Below are 23,007 nucleotides of genomic sequence, written 5' to 3'. Positions count from 1 at the left end.
CCGTCGCTGAACAAGCGCAACGAGTTCGGTAATTTATATATGTACACATACATATATATATTTTTGTGTACATATACGTATGTGTATATAATAATCGTGTTGCAAAACGATCACAATGAGAAAAAGGGGTCACGCGACTCGAATAATACCGTATAAAGTACGCGCCGATACCTTTACCACTCTTACGAACTTTTCGCTGCTCCGAATCACTGTTTTTCGTTTCATTGTTCCCAACTGGAACGGAAGAGACGGTTATCGGTTTTCAGTGTTTCGTTCGCTCCTTCGGCCCGTCTACTAATCTCCTCCCTTCTCGAATTCGGAATTCCATTCTCGTCGAAAAACAGCTTTCTTACTTTCACACGCTTTGTAATCCGCTGGGTGCTGGTGGGCCGTGGAGCCCGTAAATCAATAAATAAATAGAGGAACAACATTCTTCAAACATTTTTTTCTTATAACAACATTAGAGGCTCTTGGAACGTAACGCAACAAATGTTCAACAATACAATCACGAAAACAAATAGAAGGCACTCTTGCTCTTTTTTCCTTATCTCGATAAATCAATTTGTATGTTTTTTGTTTTTGCTTTGTCTCGACGACTCAACGGGTAACCTACGCGTTCTAGGCCTTTGTCCAGGGTGGTCTACGTACTATCAATCCTCGTTAATTATATTTTCTCCTCCTATAATCTTTTTTTATTCGTCGTTGTCGTCGTAGTCATTGTCGCAGTCGCTAGATATCTTTCTGTCTCGTTCCGTCTCTCGTTCGTACACGTTTTTTTCTCTTGGATTTTCTCGGGTTCGGCGGATACGTCGCCAGCTTTCAAGAAGACTAATAGGACAGCTATTCGGCAACGCCGCGCGAACCTTCGTTACCTTTTCACACCGCCATACACACTTGTCCGTATTTCCCTTTTCTTTTCGTCTTTACGTCTTTTTCGTCGTCTTTTCTCCCCTCTGTTTAAATAGACAATAATAGCTACAATATGCGAGATATGAGATAACAAATTTCTCGTTATAGATAAAAGAAATTCACCATCGTAACAATTAGGTAGAATATTATTTAACTTCTTTTATATTATAATAATTTAATTATTGTTATTTGCTTGGAAGCTCACAGCCGACACATTTTTTTTTTTTTGTTTAATTCATTATTACATATACTTCCTCTTTCTTTAAATCGTATTCGTTAGGTACGGGCATCCGTTTTTTTTCGTGTTTTCTCCCTACCTCGTTCTTTTTTTTTTGCTTTTTCTTTCAATGTTCAACGTTACGTTTAACAGCTACTTTACGATCATCTCGAATCTTTTGCGCGGAAATTTTTTTCGCGAGAAACGAACAAAGAGGATGTGTGTGAGGGTACGTGGGCGGGGAAGTGGAACGATAAATTAATGACCGCTACCGTTTCGAGAAATGCGTGAGAATATAACATGGTTCACGGTTACTCTAATTAAGAGGGGGTGGGGGGGACAAGAAAAAAAAACTATAAGTACTGTGACGCGCAACCATGTTTCAGGTAGAAAATCAAAAATGAGAGACGTGGCAGTGCCTTGAGCAACCGTTTTACGAAACTCAACTACATTCTGCCTTCTTATTACCCTTCCGCGTATTTTTTCTTTCTTTCTTTTACTTTTTTTTTGTTTGACTTTGAACACATAACAAATCGCTCGCGTTTGTACGATAACAACGTTATTAGTTTTGGTTTTCTCTATTCTTCCTCTGTTCTATTATTTGTATGAATCTTTTTCATCGTCTTCGTCGTCTCTTATTCTTCGTCTGTATATCCACATCTATCCTACTCTAGCCTTGCTCGTGAGATTCATGGTTTGCCGAGCCTATCGCGCTTATGACGTCAAATACTGCATATGACATAGATTTAAGTAATGTAGCGTACCTATAGTATCTACCAAGGACGCACAAACACACATACACACACAATATATTTGTTTTTGCTTTGTATATATGTATACATATGTAGTCCCCGTAATCATTCAACTGTTGCAAACAATAACGCAATCAACTAGTTTTCTGTGTTTCATATCCGTTCATTTACTAATTTATATCTCGCCTATAATATAATTTTTCAAAGCCAACATAATAATCTTTAAATATTGTGTGTACATATATATATATATATATATGTATGTGTGTATGTGTGCGCATGTGTATCCGTATATATATATTTATTTATTTATATATATATATATATTTAGAGAGAGAGAGATATATTCATTTATAAATGCTTAACAATTTAGTATGTTTGATAGTTTACCGAAGAATTAATAATTTACAAGATCGATCGTCTATATTTAACTTGTCGTTTCCCTTTTTTTCAGTTTAGTTTTTGTATTCGGTATTGAGATCACAAGAGAATTCTATTTCTCTCTTCTTTACACTGGTGCTAATGCAGCGTTGACGTTTGTTCGATTTTTGAACAGGCGACAATTTGAAATTGTGAGAGGGGGAGGGGGGGAGTTGCGGACACGCACACGCGTTGTTCGTGTGTCCGCTAACCGTGAGGAAAGATGACTGCGACGAAAAGAAGATCGATGAAAAAAGAAGTGAAGCGAAAATGAAGAGAAAAGAAAAGAAAGGAGAGAGAGAGAGAGAGAGAAAGAGAGAAGAGAAAAAAGAAAGATTTAAAGAAATATGGATGAGAGCGCATCCGAAAAGTGGCTCAATGGCTCAGAGGCTCAGAGCTTGCATCTGATGGCACGTGTCGCCCAGCTGATTCTGATCGGCGGCTGTGGAATGGGCCGGAAGCGCTCTCGGAGTGCCCGGCGGGGTGATGGGCATTCTTCCGATACCCGGAGGAGCATCTCCAGCGCCGCCCAGACTGTCGTCGGACACTTTGTTGCCCGTCTGCATGATCCCGTTCACCTTGTACTTGTTCTGCCTCAGGATCGCGTTGTTCTGAGTCGAGCCGGAACTCGAGTATTTCTCGGTGGATTTTCGTCCAGCGGCGGACAAAGCAGCGGGAGCGATGGCGGCGTATCGGCGTTGCTGTTGGCCCGACTGTTGTTGTTGCTGCTGCTGCTGATGGTGATGTTGGGACGGGGCTAAGGATGGCTGATAACGGTTTTGCGTCGGAACGTACAACGGGACCTGGGAGGTGGGTGGTGATAAAGTTGGAAGCGGTCGTGTCATAGGCGAATACGGGGCTGGAGGAGGACTGACGGGCTTCTCCGAATTGTTATTACTCTCCGCGGTATTTTGTACGCTTTGCGTACTTTGCGCGCTCTGCGCGCCCTGCGAACCGTTGCTACCCCCCGTTCCGTCAGCTTCACCAGTCGCGTTATAAGTTTCGGAGGACGACCGATTGTTCGAACCGGCGATATTCCCTTCGGACGTTTGCACGTTGTTGCGATAGACGTTAGCCGCGTTCTTGCGACTCGAGTAGGTGCTCGACTTGATAGCGTGATCCGCGTACTGATCGTTCGAATGACTCCTCCGACCGTTGGCGTACTCGTTTCCGAAACCATGACCGGACGCGGATGTCACGAACATCTTCGACTGCGAGGTGCTCGCGTAACCGGCGTTGTACGACTGAACAGGTGGCAGGTTCGACGTGAAACCACCGACGTTCCCGGATCTATGAGGACTGTAAGTATCGGAGCGTGGCGCCGCGTAGCAAGCCGGAGAAGTTTGCACCGTCGACGAACCGCCAGCGGTAACCCCCGAAGCCACTGCTCTTCGTTGATTGCATTGCACAGAGGAGAACCGCGAGCCCATCGCGGCCGACGCTGGGTATTTGTTGTAATTGCCGTCGACGTTCGCGTGCTTGTACGACTGCGAGTTGGCCAGGTGCGACGATTTCGAAAACGCTGGTTGATGAGGCGACAACGCGATCCCATGACCACCCTTCGAGTAACTGTTCTGTCCGTTCGCGGGCCCCGATTTCGAATACTCCCTCGAGTTGAGGTAACCCTGAGGTTTCGCCGACGAGTCGAAAATCTGCTGAGACACGGAGGAGCTCGGGGCCGTAGCCGCCCCCGGTGTTGGCAACAAACTGGCACCAGCCGCGACCACCGAAGCATTCGGGAACGGGGCAGTCGTGTGCGCGTGAGGAATGTAAACTGTCGCCGGATGATAGACGATCGTCCTACAGTGCATCCGATTGCCGGCGCAATCCTCCGCTTCGTTCAAACACGACTGCGAATTGTACAAGTTCGCGCTGTGTATCGCGATCGAATGGTAATTCGTGTAACGACCAGACACGGGGAATTTCACGGGCATCAAGGACACCATGGGTGCGGACGAACCCGCAGCAGCTTGCGTTGTTTCGCTGTGCGGTTGCTCCGAGTGGCTCGACGTCGAACGAGAGTCCTACGGTTCAGTTCATAGATATGATAACGTTGCAGCCAGATGGCTTTTCGTAGCCTTTGATGTTTTGATTAACGACCGACTAGGCTCGGTACGAGTAATTTTCAATTGAAATCTCGATCTCGATATCCGGACTGAGCGGCATGGTTTTCGATCTGACGCGCTCACGCGAGACACAGTGGTCACCAGAGCGAAATACAGCGGAAAAGCGCGAGATAGAACGTGTTCGATTCTAACGATCGCAACTATGGTCTGTCCAACGAGGCGTGGCAGTCGAGTACCAGCGTGCGTCTTTCGCTAACTTTTCAGAAGGCAACTTCAACTCTGTCACACTCGAGTGGCTATGTTTACGTTTACCGCTTCGTTTCGTTGAACAGAGTATAGAACGATCGGTTGACCCGACTTACCTCTTGCGGAGCAGCTTGACCATCGGATGAAGACGTTTGCTGACATGATGTATCCGTGGAGTACAGCAGCATCTGCTGGTCGGCGAGTCCCATGGCCGCGTGCGGAGGCGGCGGAGGATGAGCTCCGGCTGCGAACGGATAGTAAAGATGATCGACCTGCGTCTGAGGCGGGCCAGCGGGCACCGGAGGATGATGATGATGTGGGGGCGGGGCAGCAGGATAAAAGTGCGTGGCTGCTTGCGGAGGCAGAGAAGGCAGCGGCGCCGGCGGAGGTCCTGTTGGAGGACTGGTTGCCCCCGCCGTCCCGTTGTTCCCATTTCCGGAATTGTTGTTGCCAGCGTTCGCGTTGGTCTGCGAGTTGCTACTAGGGTATAAGTACGGAGAAGCTCCGGCTGCGGCCGCCCCTGGATAATACGTCTCGTACTGCACAGAGAAACAAACATTCTACCATCAGCCTTTGATTCGCACGCGACTCTACAATACCGTCGTAGTAGGTATCGTAATTTGTGAAACTTCTCGAAGCGAATTTGAAAAACTCTCTCTCTCTCTCGTTCCTTCGAAAACCCGCAAATTCAAAGGAAATCGAGATCTCGTTCTCGAGTGTATCAAGGTCGATGTACATGCCATGAAAATTCTTCGACGCCGACAAAGCTCCGAGAGAGACACGCTCTAATACATTACCGTGATTCGATCGTTAATCTCTATCGCGCTTCTATCCGATCTCTGTCTAGAATCTAGAATCTAGGAGCGCGCTTTACTACTCTAAGAATCTCTGCTCCGCGCAGAGTAATCGATCTCGCGAAATATCCGGGAACATCGGCCGCTACCTCTGCAACGAATACGCTACTTTGAGTCAGTTGCGCGTTAAACACATACAAACGGTGACACGAAAGACAACAGAGCATGAAGAGAGTACGAGAAGGAAACACGAACGTTGCACCGTGAAACGACGCGCCAACGATTAAAAAAAAAAACTAAACTATCTACGGCAATAGTTTCTGTATAAGTATAAGCATTCGATAATCGAATTTTCATGGTCGAGGCAAACATAAGAGACGCGTGCTCGACAAATAAACGAATCGTGTAAAGTGTGGAAAAACTTGTGCGTAAAACATGTACGTGAAATATAATACGATACAATATAATTTAACGTAACGCAATATAATATATAATATAATGTAGTATAATATATTAAGTGTAATAGTAATAGTAATAATAATAACAATAATAATAATAATAATACTAACAACAATAATAACAATAACAATGAATCGTGAAAAAGAATCGAATGTGCATGCATCATAGTCGATAGGTCATGCAAAAGATTGAGAAAGAAAACGCACAGGGATGAATGCTAGTCGCTGCATGCTAGTCGTTTAGCATAGACCATGTACCTTTAGACCTCAATACTGTATAGCGTCGAGAAGGACGTAAGTAGGCATTTGCTGAGGGTTGGGTAGAAACGCCGGTGGTATGGCTTCTCCCATCAAACCATTTGTCTGTCAAACCGCAACCGAGTTACAGTTTAATAAAAAATACAAGCTATACCCATAGACATAGACAATTGATATGGTACGTATGGATGTACATAGGACCCAAGATTAAATATCGGGAATATCGTAGAAAGAGATCCATAGAATCCATAGTTTCGTGTGCACTTTACTCACCGGCATAGGCGAATACGGATACTGCTGTGGCATAAAGAGAGACGGTGCGGGACATGGATACATCACAGGCGCGAAAGTTTGATGACCAGCGGCTTGAGGTCCTAACCGTTCGGATTTTTATTTTTAGAACCACTCTCGGATCACCAATTATTACCTACTAAAAAAGCTACGACCGTCTCATCGATAAACTTACCAAACACTCCCGTGGTTTGATAGATAGTTGCTGGATCGGTCGGCGGAGCGATCGGTGTCGTTGGCGCTGGAGCCATCGTGTTACAATACATGCCGTTCTGATATAACCCCATACCTGAACAAAAAACATATGATGCATGTTTTGCGCGTTCAACTGATACCACCTAAAACCAACTTCTAAATCAATTTCTACCGACCGTTTGGGTAATAGTAAGTGTTAGTAGGCACAGAAGGGGGAGATCCAGAACCACCGTCGAAAGACCTGTTGAAGGGTTGCTTCTTGATCGCAGGCGCGATATTTAGTTTTCTTTCTCTCAAGACAATGCAATCGGGCTACAATTTGAACAGTTCACAATTAGTATAGGTAATACGATTGTTGGGTCGAACACGGTACGCAACACAGGTTGTACCTCTCGTTGAAGTCTCTTGGCTTCCTCTTCCGTTTCAAATGTAACAAATCCGTAACCTTTGGACACTCCGGCACGGTCTGCGATTATCTTTGTAGCTTTCACATTGCCATAAGAGGAAAACAGTTGAGTCAGTTCCTCGGGGCTGGTATTGGCAGAAATGCCTCCAACGAAGATGCGATTAGGCACCAATGTACCATACTTTGGTGCAGCCATTGTAAGACTTGTAGCCGAGGCAGGGCTAGAGGCTGGACTAGACCCCTCGGTTCCACCTGTCGATGCTGAACTCTGAAACAATAAGATACAAGCAAATGATTTGCTGGATTAGAGATATACCCAATATCTTGGTCTCCGTGCATCCATTATTCCATTATTCTACCATTATGGTGCTTGTTATATCGCGTTTTGTAATTTAAAATCGAATCGTTTCTACGTACGCGTCTAGAGCACTTGTAATTTCATGGTAACGTCGAATACACGCTGGATAAATACTCTATTTAGTCGACGACGAAATGTCTCGTCGAAACGTATAATGGTCGGTGTTGTCCCTCGCCAATAGCGAGAGATTAGTCGCGTATTCGCAAGTCCAACGAAAATATTGACAGTCGCGAGCTGTCTGTTCGATGGGAATATTCGGGGCATCGACGGTAAATGCAGGTTAAATGTTTGCGGAGGTTGTTTCGTTCGAACAACGTGTTCGGTAGGTCGATATCGTTCGTGGGAAAGCTCTTGTCAACACGAGCGAGCGATCGCCGAGTCAAAAAAAGGAGGACTGATTCGAGGGGTTATATACGATGGAAACGTTGGTTGTTAGCGAAAGAGTGCTCACCATCTTCGCGACAGTCGGGCGTGTGAACGTGTTTGCTGGCCGTGAGGTTGTCCTAGCAGCTTGAAGGTACCCTGGCCTCGCACGAGGTCACCTGGGTGCCCAGGGACTGCCAAGGACCGTTGCAACCACTTCAAAAGGACTTCCAGCCTCCGGCGAAGCTGCTGTTCCTTCTCGCTAAACCTCCAAACACTACAGAGACACTTTTACAAGATGGCGGTGATAGCCGCCGTTCAGGGCGCTAATTTTCCCGATTTGAAATTTTCGATCCGCCGTGTTCCGCGATCGGACGCTTTCGACTTTCGACTACACGAACGGACGAAACGGATCGAGCCAACGTTTTCCTCGGCCGAGAACCGACCACAAGAAAGCTTTTTCCTCGCGTGACAGAAAACGAGCACAACAATACAAGCGCGGCTCTTATCGAGATTGAACGTTTTAAACGAAACAGAAACGATAACAGAAACATTGGTAACATTGAACTTTCCCGAGCGCGGAACGACGTTCCTCCGATGTACGTGCACGTTTAACACAGTATTCACCAGTTTCGATTCGATTTACGCGTATTCTCGGAAAAACTGAATCTATGGTCTCGTATCGGCTCTATTTCTAAACGTTACCTTTGCGATGCGTCGACGTCGTACAGTCGCGCGGCTCATGGAAATTATCGGTATTATCGGTACGGAACTATTTTGTTTAATTTTATTTTTTATTTTATTTTATGTTAATCTATACTATTTTATTCTATCATATTCCATTCTATTTGATTCTATCCTATTGCATGCATCTTAAAATCGAGAGATCCGCGAGAACACGCTCAAAAAATACGTCTACGGAGTTGAAAGAATCTTGAATTCAGTTTTGCCGTAATGGCGTTGATTGGCCGTGGTTACTATGGCTCGCACGGAAAATACGAATTTCTTTTTTTTTTTCTCTCTTTCGTTGAAGCTTACCTAGTTCCGGTTACGAAAAGTTTCCGAGAATTTCTTCGAACATCTTCGCCGAGGCTATCGATTCTATTTTGGACGGCTGTTCGTCGCGCGACGAATAATCGAATAACCAAACAACCGAACGGTCGAATAAAAACACTGAAATTCTAACGAGTAACGAGAACAGGGGGAAAAACGAAAACGAGCTTCCTCACAGCATTGTTGACTTCGAAAGACTGAAACATTCACCGCCGCACTACACTGATCGCTGCAGCGCGTCCGTAACAGTAACTCGTATCGATACCACGGCAAACCGATCTTTCTTATCGACTCGGAATCCCCTCGATAATTCACAAGATTTCGTTTTCTTTTCTTTTTTTTCCTCGTTCGCGGATGACACGTGCGAGAAAACGCGACGTGCTACGATCGTTGTTTCGAGCACGGAATAAAGAGCACGCACAGGGTACTCGCATCTGTTTTACAAGATTCGATGTTCAAATGTTACGTGAAAAATGACAAAAGGCAAACGCACGCGGCGATTGCACCGTCGATAAATACGTACCGATGTAACGTTTATTAAACTCTATGTATTTATACGGTAGACGATAGTCGCGTATAGACAGTCAATGTACAATGAATTCACAAGAAGCTAACGAAGAAAACGATTATATATCGGCGAAATCGAAATACGTCGACGAGATCGAATTTGTAGCAGGAATACCGTACGACAATCCCTCAGGACTCTGGTAATCCGAAATGACTTTCGAGGCAACGTTCAAGTTCTGAAAAGGAAGAATGAATTTGCGATGACACGATATGCGAAACGATAGACGGTAAATAAACATCACACGTGACTCGTAATAATAATAGTAGTGATAATAATAATAATAATAATGATAAGGATATGGATAAGGATAATGAAATGACAATGACAATTAGAATGATAATGATAATGACAATGATAATATTATTAATAATAATCATAATCATAATTTTCATTGATGCGATTATCGGATGATCGATCTCGAAACTGCTCGTTACCTCCTAGTTGAACTTACATATTTTTTGTGCATAGCCAGGCAAAAAGTGCAAAGCTGCGGCCTCGCTTGCGACTCGGGCCAGTGGTTTGCCCCGTAAACACTGTTGCCGTCCTCACCGACACGTAAACAGGGTTGTTGGTTTATGGGCCCTGCAACGAGGACGGCCCCCAGGTGGCTGATGTAACTGCTGGCTAATCGCAAAGTCTCGATTTTCGATAATTTTCTATCCGCCGGTTCCGTCGGTATCAACGTTCTCAACGCACTGAACGCCGTATTCACACTGCACAGGGAAGATTGCTTTTCTTCAGTGTTGTTCGCGTTGTTCGCATTGTTCGCGCTCCTTACACATTCCAAAAGGATATTTACAATTTTTTGTTCCCAGTATCGCGTAGATCCGCTGCTCGGAAATCGTCGACGAGTTTACTATTCGTACCGTCACGATTTCCTGCAGCCTACGAGAAAATTGATGGGAAAAGAAAAGTAATGTTCACCTATGAGTGCGATCCCTTTCGCGCGCATTTGCTTGATAACGTTGTTTCGAGGATTCCTCGTTTCTCCGTGCAGCCATGCTGCGCGTTACGCCGTTATCGGTAAGTCGTCTTGCAATTTGATCGACACCAAACCGCCGCGAGTTCTGTTTCACCGCACCAACAGCTTGCTCATGAATGACTAAGCTTTGCGGCTTTCTCCGTTTCCTCTAGAATCCCCTTTTTCACGTTCTTTCACGCTCTTGTTTCACCCCCCTCTCGTCCGACTTGTTCCGCTCCGCCCCCGTTTCCCGAATACACATGTGAGCTGCACGTGCATCCGATCACGGTTCAACGGAGCACTTACACTATAAAAGCATCGTTACAGTAAAAAAAAAAGGGGGGGACAAATTGATGACAATAACAGTACGAAGAAGAATCACACGAACGAACAATTTAGATGCAAAGTGTCAACTATGGAAAAAGAAACGGAACAAACATTGATAAACACGAAAGAAAGAATAGAAAGAAAGCAAAGATTTTCGCAAGAAAATCATTGACTGCATGCGCAACGATTTCAAATTTTCTGAAAGGCGCGATCAACGTTGTTTCATGCAGCGCTCAACGGCGATCTAGCATACTCCCACGTAAAGTGGCTGGCAAGTCCAGCTGGGTTTCACATTACGGTCAACAAAAACGCGGCGCGGAGCGGAGCGATCCAAAGCGGAGAAGAACGTCGAGGCAGGAAGCTAGGAAAGCAGAAAACAGAAGGCAACAGACAACAGGCAACATTCGGGTGAGGCGAGGAACACAAATTTCATACAGCGGCACGATCACCCTATGATGTTGGAAGACTCGACGATGTACGCGCGGTAAGATGACACGAAAAGATAGTCTTTCAAAAGACACTTATTTATTTTGTGTCCAAGGAATTCGGTAACAGGCAAACTGGTGGCACGAAATTATACAATGATTCGATGTTCGAACGTTCCGATTACAGAAAATGTCTTGTTCCTTATTTTCAGCATACAACGAGTAAAGTAGACGACAAACGATGGTACGCATCCATTCCTGCTGACTCCCAATCGGTTCGCATCAGAGTTCGATCAAACTGCACGCTCGTTGAATTATTAGGAGACTCGGAATGGAAAAGTAAAACCAAAAAAGAAACGATGCGACGAAAATTGGACGTTTCTATGAAATATTTACTTAGTTAAATAACTAGATTACATCGAATGAATTGTATAGCGAAAAATTTACACTTTCGAATGCTCGCCAGAATAAAACTGTTGTTGTATTGTTCTGTCAAAAAACGTTCACGCATCGATATCCAGCGCCTGCACCAACAGGATCGTGTTTCGCGTGTGTTTGTCTGTAAAATACTGCGGAGCGCATGACCATGGAAGATTATGCGTTCTCGGCGTACCGTTTTTCTATAAACTTTTTTTCATTTTCTAAACTTTGGTCACTTTCTTACAAAGTTTTCTCTTTAATACTAATCAGCCGCTCGATCCAACCAGTATCAAACGCTCGTGGTCTTTAAGGATAAAATCTTCAAAGGATACATATAGAAAATATACAAATTGTTCGACACAGAAGAATTACAATAATATTAAAACTTTAGTTACATTCTTATACTATGCATTTATATGTACTAGAACACGGAAGATCGGTAAGCCGTCCACCATCCTTACGAAAAACGGACAGCTTCCTCCCCCCCCTCTCTCCTTTTCTGTCGGTCTCTGTCTAATATGTTTGGAAGTTAATCTATAAATCATAAAATTATTGTACGCTTCGAGGACATAACTCGTGCGCGTTTGTCGATCTATCGGACATTCGAAAATGAGAACCAAAGGAAAGGACGATCTATAATCTCTTGCACGAGCATAGAATTATATATATAGAAAAAAAAAAGATATCAGAACCGCGGTGACCCATTTCTCATCTGAACACTTTGGTATTATCACCACTCGCAGAATTCAAATCAAACGGAACGAATCCATATCTGAGCTAATAACTGATATTGTGGATCGGTGATGTAATTATATATAATACATACCTAGAGATTTCAAACAAATTTACATGTCAAGCAGGTGTTACATTTAGATGTATGCATGCGTCTGCACTTGTGTTCCTGTTGTCCGTGTGTATAAATTTCGTTCCTGTACCGCGCCGAATCAACGCCAGCATTATTATATTTTCAATAATTCATATCGCTTGTCGTATTTACACTAATACGTAATGCAACGATCCTTACAGTTTTACCTTGTGTTTGCTATATATATGGCTATATATAGCTCTAAGAAACCGTAAAAATATTTTCTGATCCTAAATATAAGGTCAGTGATATCTCTCTCTCTCTCTCTCTCTCTCTCTCTCTCTCTCTCTCTCTCTCTCTCTCTCTCTCTCTCTCTCTCTCTTCCACTCGCCGTTAACGCATTCCTTCCACCATTTATAGATTTTTCTGTTTTGCGTTCTCTTTCGTACTCTCGAGTCGCGTGAAATTCTCGTCGATCGCGATCGCGAATTGTTCGCGATCCTAGTTACGAAAGATAATCGTTAGGATAATATAAATAAAATTACTCTTAAGGGCGTGATCCACGTGCAGCTTCTTCCAGTGCGCGAACTTTAAGCTCGCGCTCGCGTTGTTGTCTAAAAAACACCGTTCGTTAGTCCGATGCAGTGGTTCGTTAGACTAGTCTCGAGCATACGGCATACGTACTTAGATCAGAAAGTTTATTACAGATTTGAAAGGACGAACCTTAGGTATTCCTCGTGATGGGCGACCAGTGACGCGTGAGGCTGATATCGGTCGCGCTCCATCATCAGGTGACGCTGCAATTGTTCGTGGTGAGCTGCCATGTCCGCGTACGGTCTTCCGAGAAGTTCCGCAGGATGAAGCCCCAATCCTGGATCACGCGGCATCAATCCTGGCCGAGGGTAATTCGCACCGGCTGCGGCTGTGCAAATACGAAACATTAACGAACCGCTACCAACGATCCCAAGTACTTGGAAGCTATCAAGCTCTCGGATCAATGGACAAACTAGCATGCATGACAGAGCGTGAGAGAATGGTTTCGGCCCTTTCGGTGCGTCGTGTGTCGTGGTGTCGTATGTGGATCTGTTCGATTGTTCGATTTTTGTATGCGTGTGGGTGGGTGCGCGATTACCAGGAATTCGCGAAACTATGTATAGTCAACGGGACGAACGATGATCGCGCAAAATCCGAAAGAACCAAGAAATTATGTTCTGCGACGACGATAGGGGACGACGATGATGGTCGCGCGCGTGCTCGGATAATCGTTTCGTTTTTTTCGACGAACGATCAGGCTAGCGAGTACGATGTACAAATTCTTTGGAAAAGGATTCGTATTGTGCGAATCGTAGACCACGCGCCACGCGGCACGCATCGTTTCATTCCATTCATCCACGCGTGTACACGCAAACGACCGACTCTCGCAACACTCGCGCGCACTTGCACCTTACACGATTGTATTATAGTATATCGTTCTACATGATAACTGATAGATAACGTCGAAGCGATATTGGAACCGGTTCGTGGAATCTGTTTGGTCGCTCGTACCTTCACCGAAAGAGGCTCGATGCCCAGTCACAATGGCATGGCGAGAAAAGCGAGAGAGAAAAATGCAAAAAAAAAAACAACACAGTAGGTCTGCCGCAAAAGAAACGCTTGTTAGATTGCGTCTTTCTCTGTTCTTCTAGTCAGGATTGTATCTTTCGAGACGAGCTCCGAGACGCGTGTTAGAAAGTGGATCGAACGAGAAGCACGTTTCGGTACGCTCACACGCGATCGACCTTTACCGGTTCGAACGAAACGGACTGTAGTAAGGAACGAGATAGTAAGAGTAAGAGTAAGAGCGAGCGAGCGAACCATCGTGAGCGCGTACGTAGGCTGTCGAAATTGAAACAACGGTGTCGTTCGCAACGAATAACGTTCTTCCGATCGTCGCGCGACGGAAAAGGTTGCGTCGTTCCTCGTTGGCGAGAGAACAAACTGTGTGTACTATGTCTGGCGAGAGGAGCGAGAGGAGCGAGAGGAAAACGCGCTTTCGACGAACTTCGACGAACTTCGACGAATTTCGGCTATAGGGTTTCGACTTTTGACGATTCTGACGGCAAAATTGTGATAGGCGATCGCGGTGAAAGGGACGATCTTCGTGTAGGAGCGTACTCGAATCAGATATCCTGATTTGTAGGACCTACCAGGCAGGGGGAATCCAGCTGCAGCCGCAGCCGCAGCCGCTTCCTGCTGTTGCTGAGCCTGTTGCTGGGCCTGCTGCTGTCCCGGATGTAAGTGCAAGTGCGTATGCGCATGCGTATGCGCGTGAGTGTGAGCATGATACTCGGGCGAAATGCCAGCCATCTGCAACCGGACCATCGGGTCAGCAGCTAGAGCCAGTCGCTCGTCCAGCTGGCCGTGGTGATGAGCCGCCACGGGATGGCCAGCCCCCGCACCCGCTGGCCCCCCGCCGGCTGCAGTCGGTATCCCTAAACCCGACAGCGCCTCGATCAAACATACTGTTCTCTCTAATCGTCCTCTTAACGCTAGCCAACAACAATAACTATATCTTTCTCCTTTTCAAACGATTTTCTCGCTCGGTTGCAACAACGTTTGTGCAACACGGTTTCGTCGCTCGGACGTTTCACAGGCGTTTCACAGGTGGTTTCCGATTGCTGGCTGTGCCTCGAATATCTTTCGTTTATTTCGTTTATCCTCGATTATTACGATTATTCGATAGTTATTTAGTTATTCGGATGAATACAGCAAACACTCGGAAACGACCACTATCGCTATCGCTAACATCATCATCACCTCGCTCTGTCCGTATCGTGGCAAAAACCTAAGCTTGGATCGTATCGTTTAGAATTCGAAATCATGGCCATTATAGTTGATGATTCCACGATGCGAGAAGAAAGATATGCGTACTCGAAGGGGTTGGGTGTTGGGTGTTGAGGGGGTGAGGGCGGGGCTGGGAGAAGAGTGTGTGTGCAAGGCGGGTTCGAAGGACAGTAAGAGTTACCTAGTCTTTCTAAACGTTCTCTTTCCAGCTGACTCGGACCGGGCGGTGCACCGTAGAGGCCGAACTGGTGCAGAGCTTGAGGGGGCCCCGAGGGGCCGGGCGCTAAGCCCGCTGCGGCGTAACGACGATGAATCTCGAGCCAGTGCGGATCGACCGGTCCCGGCATCGGTCTGGGCGTTCCTTTCAACAGTTCCTCCTTGAGCCGGTCGTTCAGCTCCCTTTCGCGGAGCTCTCGGATCTCGCGTTCCCTCTTCTCGCGCTCCAGGTGCTCCAATTCGAGGCGTTCCCTCGTCGCCGGTCCTCCGTACATGTAGTGCAGCATCGGGTCCGGTGGGGCCGGATGCCTGGCCGGGGAGAATGCGGCGTGCGGTCGCGCGTACTCCGACAACTGTCTGAGCGCGGGAGTGTCGGCGTAGGAGCCAGGCCTGGCGGCCGCAGCGGCTGCCGCAGCCGCGTACCTGTCGTACGGCGAGACCACCGGTTCGAGGGGTCCTCTGCTCGGCGGTTTGCAGACTTCCGGCTGCTTCTCCGGCGTGGTCATCTTCCTGGCTTGCTGGGCGGCGGCTCTGTCCCGTTCCTCCCTTTCCCTTTCGGCCTGCTTGCGGGATCTCTCCTCCCGTTTTCTAGCCAGCTTCGAGTCCGGCACCGGCTTGAACATCAAGTCCGTCCTCGTGCACGAATTGTTCTCGCCCCGGTTCCAGTGCCGCAAGAAAATGGCCGACTGCGATCTGTGACACTCCGAGTCCTCGATCCTCGGCTCCGGGGAAGGACCTCGCGGACTCGGTGGCTCCTCTTGCTCCTGTTCGACCAGATCCGGCTCGATCTTCGGCTCCGGGACGACCGGCGGCTGCGGTTGTGGCTGCGGCGCCCTGTGATGATGGTGCGCCGAACTGCTCGACGTCAAACACGTCGCCGAGACCAGCGACGGCTTCCGTTGTGTATTGTGCGAACTGTGCGAACTGTGTGACGACGAGTGACTGTGGGAACTGTGCGACGAGATGGTCAACAGTTTGTCGTGGTGCAGTGCCGTCGCCTGATGCATACTGGACGAATGATGATGCGTGGCGATCAGATTCTCCCCTTCCTCTCTGGTGGTCACGCTCGAGCTAGTGCTCGAATGGTGCGCCGTCATCATGGTGGTGCTCTCCTGGCTCCTCTGCGGCGACGGTGGCGGTATCGCGTGCGGCACCGGTCCGTACGGATACGGTGGGAACGAGGGGTATCCTCCGACAGCGGCGTACCCCGGGTACGCGTGGGGATGATACGGGTGCATGGGTGTGAACAACGAATGGTGCATCAAAGGATGATGAGGATGGAACGGATGGGCCATGTGCGGGCTCGGCTGTTGCGCGGGATGCATCACCGGCTGAGGAATCGACGTGGGCGGCGGCGGAAGCGTCGGAGTCGGAGACGCGGCTACCGACTGAATTTGCGGGACAGCTTGATTGCTGGCCATCGAATGTTTGCTCGGCGTTGGAGGCTTGCTCGAACTATCCGGATCCTTCTTGATATTCTCCAAACTCGGACCAGGAAACCCGGACTGAAACCCGGGAACTTTCACCTCTTTCAAGCTCTGCAACGGATCCGGCTCAGGAGGGATGATCTCCTGTTTGATTTTCAAGTTTTGCGGCTCCATGGGCGGCGTACCCGCCAAATTGTACATCGAGGACGGCTTCTCCATCGACAGCATCCCGCTCGGTTGAATCGGCTGGAACAGATTGCTCGGCTCGTTCCTCTCGGACTCGTTGTTCTCCGGAATCGATCGATCCGGAATTCTCTCAGGTATCCTGTCGGGCATCCTCTCCGGTATCCTGTCTGGTATCCTGTCGGGCATTCTATCGGGCATCCTATCCGGTATCCTGCTGTCTCGCATTCGTTCCTGGCCGAGTCTATCGTCGGAAATTCGTTCGGAAAGTCTGCTCTCAGAAGACATCACCGTTAAACCTAGAGGTTGCGGCGAACTCGGCATTTGCGGCATCTGAGACATGTTCGTCGGTATACTTTGAGAAATGTTCAAGTTTAACGGTGGTCCCGGCATATTTTGAGACATGGTCTGGCCCATGTTCTGACCCAGATTCTGCCCGTTCGACATACTTTCGCCGTGTGCTCGAAGGTTCTGCGTTGGTCCCATGTTTTGCGCGCTCGACATATTTTGCGGCATATTTGGCGGCATCTGCATGCTCTGCGACAAGTTTTGCGGTACATTTTGAACGGGAGGAACGTTGGACGCGTACTGCATGTTCAGCGGCAGTGGTTGTTGCGTCGGAGACATGATCTGCGCGTTCTGTATCCCCTGGGGACCGGTCGATGCGCAAATACCACTGCTCTGAATCGTTTGCGATAGATTCCGTGGCATGTTTTGGTTCATGTCGTTCATGTTCAATGATTGCGATGTGGTCAAGTTGAGTTGTTGCGGCTGCTGTTGTTGTTGTTGTTGCTGCTGCTGCTGTTGTTGTTGTTCGGGTTCCTTGGTATCTTCGTTGCAAGGAGACATGGCTGACTCAATGGGCAGAGGTTCCAACTTTAACGGCTGATTCATAGCTAACGGTGCATCTTCTATCGGATGATCCTTGTTTTCCACCGGATCTTCCAGCAGCGGCTTCTTCTCCAAAGCGTGAATAACGGGAACGGATATCGGCAGGGTTTGTATAGGTGCTGGTACGGGGGTGGACACCGGCGTCGGTTCCGACGGTTCTTCCGGCGTGGTCACGGCTGGACTGACAGGCTCCTCTGTCGGTACTGTAACCGCAGTCGGTTGGTTTTCGTTCGTATCGCCTTCTCCTTCCCTTTCAGGCTCATCCATGAGAGAGTTACTATCGGTCGTCAGCGACTCGGATGGACTCTCAGGACGTTCGCCGCGTTTCCGTTTCTGAGATTCCTTGTCCTCGTCGACCTCGTCCGTTTGAGGCCGTTTCTGACCTTTCTTCGGTGTCTCCGGTTTACCAACGCCGGACGACTTTTTCTTGTTCTTATCCGGCGTTTGCTGTTGTTGTTGTTGTTGTTGCTGCTGATGATGTTGCTGTTGCTTCTCTTGATCAGGAGTATCTGTTCCACCTGTACGTCGAGGTCTTGCGGGTCTAGGCGTTTCCTTGGCCTTGTTTCTTGTACGCATTCTCCCTGGGCTATCTGGTGATTCCGCGGGCACAGGGCGGAACAGATATGGAGGGGCTGGCGGTAGTTCTCCGGTTTTCTTCAAATGTATTCTGCATTCCGTACAAAGCAATAATCTGTCCTTGCCGGCTACCTGATAGTCCTTAGAATTAGTCGAGAAGCAATGCTGACAAGAGTGCGTTGCTCCGTTGGTGTTGGTGTCTCTGGAGTCGCTGTCCTCCTCCGAATTATCGTCCTCTGTCACAGAACTAATCTCCCCGCCGGGATTGTTGCTGGCAGGCGTTCCAACCGGCACGGTCTCGGGCTCTGAAATTGGCTCTTTCTGACTAACGTTGGCCGGTGGTGTGTCCTTTGGCGGCGTTGGGACCTCCTCTTTGGGCGTACCGGCTCTCGAGTTGCGAGTGTTGCGAATCCTTCGGAGCGAGCCTTGTCGCCGTCTTCGATGAGGTCGATTATTGTTTGCACCGGGCGTTTTCTTCCACAAGTAATAGAACTCGACCAATTCCGGCTAAAAATACAAAAACGTTCCGCGTCAAGATAGTTTCGTTTGTCTCGTGTTCCTGGCGAACACCTAAGCTACTTGTCTATGCAAATACAAATGCAAATGCAAATGTTGATCGCTACCGTGTCTTTATGGGGCAAGAGATCCTTTCTGATTCTCGAAAAGTTCTTTCCAAATTGACGGAGTCCTTTGACGAAGCGTTTCTACGAGGCAGAACATGACCACCAATTAATCGTAAAACTTATATTTTCTCTAACATTTCCTTAATTAGAAAATCATCACTATCACTGAATATGGTAACATGGTATCGTAGCTGTCTCATACCGTGATACTCGGAAGGAATGCAAAAGGAATTCGCAAAGAGACCAGCTGATTGGCACATTGGCACATCTCATTGAGACCTGATCAGTCACATACAATCCAGTCACACGCATCTCGCTATTTGCTAAGAAGATTACCACTACTACTTCAGGTGTATCGCATAGCGTGACAGTGAGCTTTGCTCCCCATGTCTCTGTGCCGTCCCAGGTGACACGTTATGAGACAGCGACAGTGTATGGTATATGGTATATAATATATGATATAGCATAGCACAGAATAAAATAGGATAGAACAGAGAAAAGAAGAAACGCTCGCAAACGGTTTCTCAGTCGATCGTTTCAACTTACAGTTTCCTCCTCGGACCATTTTTTATCGATGCCTTTAGGTACAGGACATTTAACGAGAGCCTGCAACGCTCTTCCTGGATCATAGCCAGAGTCGTGCAAGATGTCCAGAGCATTGATAGTCGTGTCGTCTCGGGATGCAGCCACACAACCGTCATCCGGGGATCCTCCATCACACATGCCAGCAAATGCAGCCATAGATCGAGCTGCTCTCAAGTACATCAGAAGATCCCCGTCTAATGCCATAGCTGGAATCCATCTTAGCTCTTCTCGTTCTTTAGAAAACTCTGGATCAGGAAGCAGCTCTCCAGGAGGTATACCCGGCCGATACTCAGGCAAACGGGCCTGACAAGAAACCAACTCCTGTACCCAAAATTCGGGGTTGTGCGTGGTTAGCACCAATGCCAAAGCGAGTTAGTTGTACGCACCTATACTCCGGCTTGCTTTTCGAGAAATCTACACGAGCCAGTATAACTTTTTTTTTCCATTCTGTTCCTTTTGTTACAATACTGGTACGAGAAGTAGCGTGAGTACTTTATGTTTGTGTACAAACTAATGATCATAAATATAAGCATGAAAAACGAGAATTCAAGTAATGTATGATTATTATACACATGTTATTATCGGCTTTACATTTAATAACATTAGTTATGTTCACGTTCACGATAAAAGCTATATCGAGTTAATGTAGCAAACGAAAGCACATTCACGTATACTTTTTGGTGAATCGATCAACGGAAACGATGAAAATTCTCGAACAATGGGAGAAAAAGTTGTGGTAATTCACAAACAAACAAACAAACAAATAACATGGTATTTACACGATGAAAACGAAACACATTTATGTAGAAAGTAATATAAACGAATAGGTAGATAGATAGATAGATAGATAGATAGATAGATAGACAGATAGACAGATAGATAGATAATTCCTTCATATTTCTCTACGTGTTGGTATTGTAGTTCCAGTACTTCAGTCGCAAACATTATATACTTATACGATACATTATATACTCATAGATGGTTCAAGTAACCAATGGGTTATACTGTAAACAGAGTAAGTTCTATATTTGTAGCAATGGTGTTTCTGTCATTTCACCGTGACTGAATACCACTATGAACGTGAAAATAATCTTATGCCGCATGGTATCGCCCTATGTGTCATAATAAAATATTTCATCATAATAACTTGCATCATCTTCAGGGTCTTTTGAGTAGTAATATCGTCTGAGGCATGGTACTTCGGCTCTGCGATCATACTGTCGAATAAATAAAAATCATTATCGTGCAGACTTAAAGAATAACTATCATTGTTATTTGAACCATCGGCGTACAACGAGACTGCGTAACGAATAGGCACCTGCTCTCTTTTTGCTATTCAATTTTAAAACTCCTCTCTAGACGTGTACAAATACAGGCAGATATCAAGGTTTCGATCGAACAATGAGAAAACATATTCTATGAATGTGTACTTTAAGCGGAAAACAAACACCGATATCTCAATTGCTCTAAACCTGTAACTAAGCTCACGCCATGCATATTTTTAATAATCCTTGAAACTAATGGGATATCTACATTCGAAACATCGTTACTGCCATTTTCATCAAAGAGTTATGACATTTACCGAAACCAAAATAATACAGCAAATGTTTAGATAATGGTAAACAACTTTGCGTATGTGAAATACGCAAAATTGTTTGAATCTGCGAGAAGGTACATATACATACCCAACAATTTGGAACAACGTATAACTCGCTCGATTACTTTATCCTCCCAATTTTGATAAGATTTGAAAGAAAAAACTATGTATGTTTAATGTAATTACCATGGAACATGTTAGGTAACGCGACAATGGTAAGTCACAGTTACCCAATGCTTCTGTGATCGTATCTCCGCCTTAATCTATTACACTCAAAATATATGTCTTAGGAGAACAAGCCTTGAGTTAGGTACATTGTGCAATATAGCTAAGTAGCAAAAAGGTTTTCAAGGTATATGGCAAACCTGGTGCGAAGGGCCAACCCGAATCTCGCCCTGGGTGCCGGCAGACATCTCCCCCTCCTCCGAAGCTCCACCGTCTTTCTCCAGTGTTTCGAGTGGCTTCTATCTTGGACTTTCAGTAAATTCCTATCATCCACCCCCTGAACTGTATAGTTATTCTATCAGTACATTTGTAATAATTTTAGAAAAAGAAGTACTGCTAACATGCTTCTTTCTTTAATGACCCCTTTTTCAACAATGATGTCAGTTATTATGACATTAGTTTTAGCACTACTCAGTCGCACACACAAAAGAGTGTCAACACGAACACGTTAAATTCTTTGCATCTTATATACTATATATTGTATACTGTATAAGGCAAGAAAAATCCTACGGTAAAGTACTCTTTTCCTCGAATTATAAAAAATACTATAGACATTCGAACCTCGAATTCGGATTAACGAAAGAATTTTTTAATTTCTTCCCCTCCCCCTCCAAAAAGAAAAAATAGAAAGAAAATACATTTGTCCGACCTCGCATACTGTTACAATTCATTAAAGAAACCGAATGTTGACGTAATAACCCATTTAAATACACTCGCTGATACATATTTTGACTTTCTTGAAGTGGTCTTGAGTCACGGTGAAAGCGGTAAACGGTATAAATGAGGTATATTTAAATTGAAACGCTTTATCGCCACTGTAACGCAATTGAAGCGTGCCAAGATGCGACGGACGTCATAAAAAATTTTTTTGTTTGACTCATCGATGTACAATGCGAAGATACAAGAAAGAAAAAAAACATCTATTTACACAATTTCGTCATGTACGCAGAAAACTCGAATGAAATGTGTCCGTGTGCGGAATTGCGAACAGCGAGCAAGTTATCGAATCATTCGACGCTGCCTCTCAGACAATATATTCGAATTTTTCGTCGCATCGCGCTTCGCCTTGGCAGAATTCCGGAGAATCGTTAAAATTAAGTGGAAAGCCATAAAATTTCAAGGCAAACTCACCCGTGATAAATGTTTCAACGATGTGCTCGCATTGTTCCTCCCAACACGACTCACTTCCGCATGTATAAGCTACATACGCTACCACCCGTTTACGCTGATCAACAACCGATACAGAAACTTAACGATTCACTACAAATTAACCATCGAGTATCATAGGATTATATCTTGCACAAATCAGTAGCCACAACACCCAAACGCAGCCATCTTGTACTGCATTTTGTTTCGTTTTTCTATTGTGGGGGTGCGTTCCGATTCCGAGCGTTCCCACGTTTCTTTTCCATCGATGGGTTTCTGGTGGCAATTCAAATTTCGAAAATTCAAACCATTATGCACATCTTCGATTCCGTTGCTTTAACCTTTCCTTTTATTATTCAACATTCAACTTTCGAAAAAGTACAATATTAATTTATTGATCTTACTTTTTTAAAAGTTGGTAAC

At 45.9% G+C, this 23,007-nt stretch overlaps 3 protein-coding genes and 1 long non-coding RNA gene across 13 annotated transcripts; 1 reads left to right on the top strand and 3 right to left on the bottom strand.

The window, feature by feature from the left end:
• Window positions 1-260: 260 nt before the first annotated feature.
• On the bottom strand, window positions 261-8,323 carry LOC143365855 (uncharacterized). The gene is made up of 7 exons (XM_076806434.1): window positions 7,822-8,323; window positions 6,996-7,280; window positions 6,783-6,918; window positions 6,587-6,700; window positions 6,394-6,494; window positions 4,727-5,149; window positions 261-4,322 (listed from the first exon to the last, which is right to left on the bottom strand). The coding sequence occupies exons 1-7, from the start codon at window positions 7,822-7,824 to the stop codon at window positions 2,682-2,684; spliced, it is 2,703 nt and encodes a 900-aa protein (XP_076662549.1). The 5' UTR covers window positions 7,825-8,323; the 3' UTR covers window positions 261-2,681.
• Window positions 8,324-9,412: 1,089 nt separating this feature from the next.
• LOC143365898 (transcription factor 15) lies at window positions 9,413-10,654 on the bottom strand. Its single transcript, XM_076806488.1, has 3 exons — window positions 10,279-10,654; window positions 9,806-10,067; window positions 9,413-9,529 (listed from the first exon to the last, which is right to left on the bottom strand). The coding sequence occupies exons 1-3, from the start codon at window positions 10,353-10,355 to the stop codon at window positions 9,413-9,415; spliced, it is 456 nt and encodes a 151-aa protein (XP_076662603.1). The 5' UTR covers window positions 10,356-10,654.
• Window positions 10,655-10,901: 247 nt separating this feature from the next.
• Window positions 10,902-11,567, top strand: LOC143365904 (uncharacterized). The gene is made up of 2 exons (XR_013084616.1): window positions 10,902-11,126; window positions 11,280-11,567. It is a non-coding gene; the product is annotated as an uncharacterized LOC143365904 (long non-coding RNA).
• LOC143365800 (uncharacterized) lies at window positions 11,439-22,962 on the bottom strand. Of its 10 annotated transcripts, none has more exons than XR_013084592.1 (9): window positions 22,570-22,962; window positions 21,579-21,720; window positions 19,578-19,937; window positions 19,032-19,112; window positions 15,297-18,915; window positions 14,479-14,763; window positions 13,016-13,214; window positions 12,691-12,906; window positions 11,439-12,660 (listed from the first exon to the last, which is right to left on the bottom strand). XR_013084592.1 is itself a non-coding variant. In XM_076806341.1 (8 exons), exons 2-8 carry the CDS (start codon window positions 21,624-21,626, stop codon window positions 12,840-12,842), a joined length of 4,659 nt encoding a protein of 1,552 aa, XP_076662456.1. In that variant the 5' UTR covers window positions 21,627-21,720; window positions 22,570-22,962; the 3' UTR covers window positions 11,439-12,839. The 10 variants fall into 10 exon arrangements, 8 of the variants coding, with proteins under 8 accessions (XP_076662456.1, XP_076662472.1, XP_076662480.1 ...); XR_013084593.1 differs by having other exon boundaries at window positions 11,439-12,654; XM_076806341.1 differs by having other exon boundaries at window positions 11,439-12,906.
• Between the last annotated feature and the right edge of the window lie 45 nt (window positions 22,963-23,007).

This window comes from Halictus rubicundus, chromosome 1 (assembly GCF_050948215.1).
Source record: "Halictus rubicundus isolate RS-2024b chromosome 1, iyHalRubi1_principal, whole genome shotgun sequence".
In the NCBI taxonomy this organism is placed as follows: domain Eukaryota; kingdom Metazoa; phylum Arthropoda; class Insecta; order Hymenoptera; family Halictidae; genus Halictus; species Halictus rubicundus.
This window is presented reverse-complemented; position numbering and strand designations above follow the sequence as displayed.

Coding starts and splice junctions, on each gene's coding strand:
- LOC143365855 (XM_076806434.1), bottom strand. Junction 6,701..6,782: donor CACTTACTATTACCCAAACG/GTCGGTAGAAAT, acceptor TTTTTTGTTCAG/GTATGGGGTTATATCAGAAC. Junction 4,323..4,726: donor GTCAAGCTGCTCCGCAAGAG/GTAAGTCGGGTC, acceptor ACTGAACCGTAG/GACTCTCGTTCGACGTCGAG.
- LOC143365898 (XM_076806488.1), bottom strand. CDS start 10,355: ATGGCTGCACGGAGAAACGAGGAATCCTCGAAACAACGTTATCAAGCA. Junction 10,068..10,278: donor GAAAGGGATCGCACTCATAG/GTGAACATTACT, acceptor TTCCCTGTGCAG/TGTGAATACGGCGTTCAGTG. Junction 9,530..9,805: donor TGGCTATGCACAAAAAATAT/GTAAGTTCAACT, acceptor CTTCCTTTTCAG/AACTTGAACGTTGCCTCGAA.
- LOC143365800 (XM_076806341.1), bottom strand. CDS start 21,626: ATGTCTGCCGGCACCCAGGGCGAGATTCGGGTTGGCCCTTCGCACCAG. Junction 13,215..14,478: donor AGCTGGATTCCCCCTGCCTG/GTAGGTCCTACA, acceptor GTATTTGCACAG/CCGCAGCCGGTGCGAATTAC. Junction 12,907..13,015: donor CATCACGAGGAATACCTAAG/GTTCGTCCTTTC, acceptor GGTGTTTTTTAG/ACAACAACGCGAGCGCGAGC.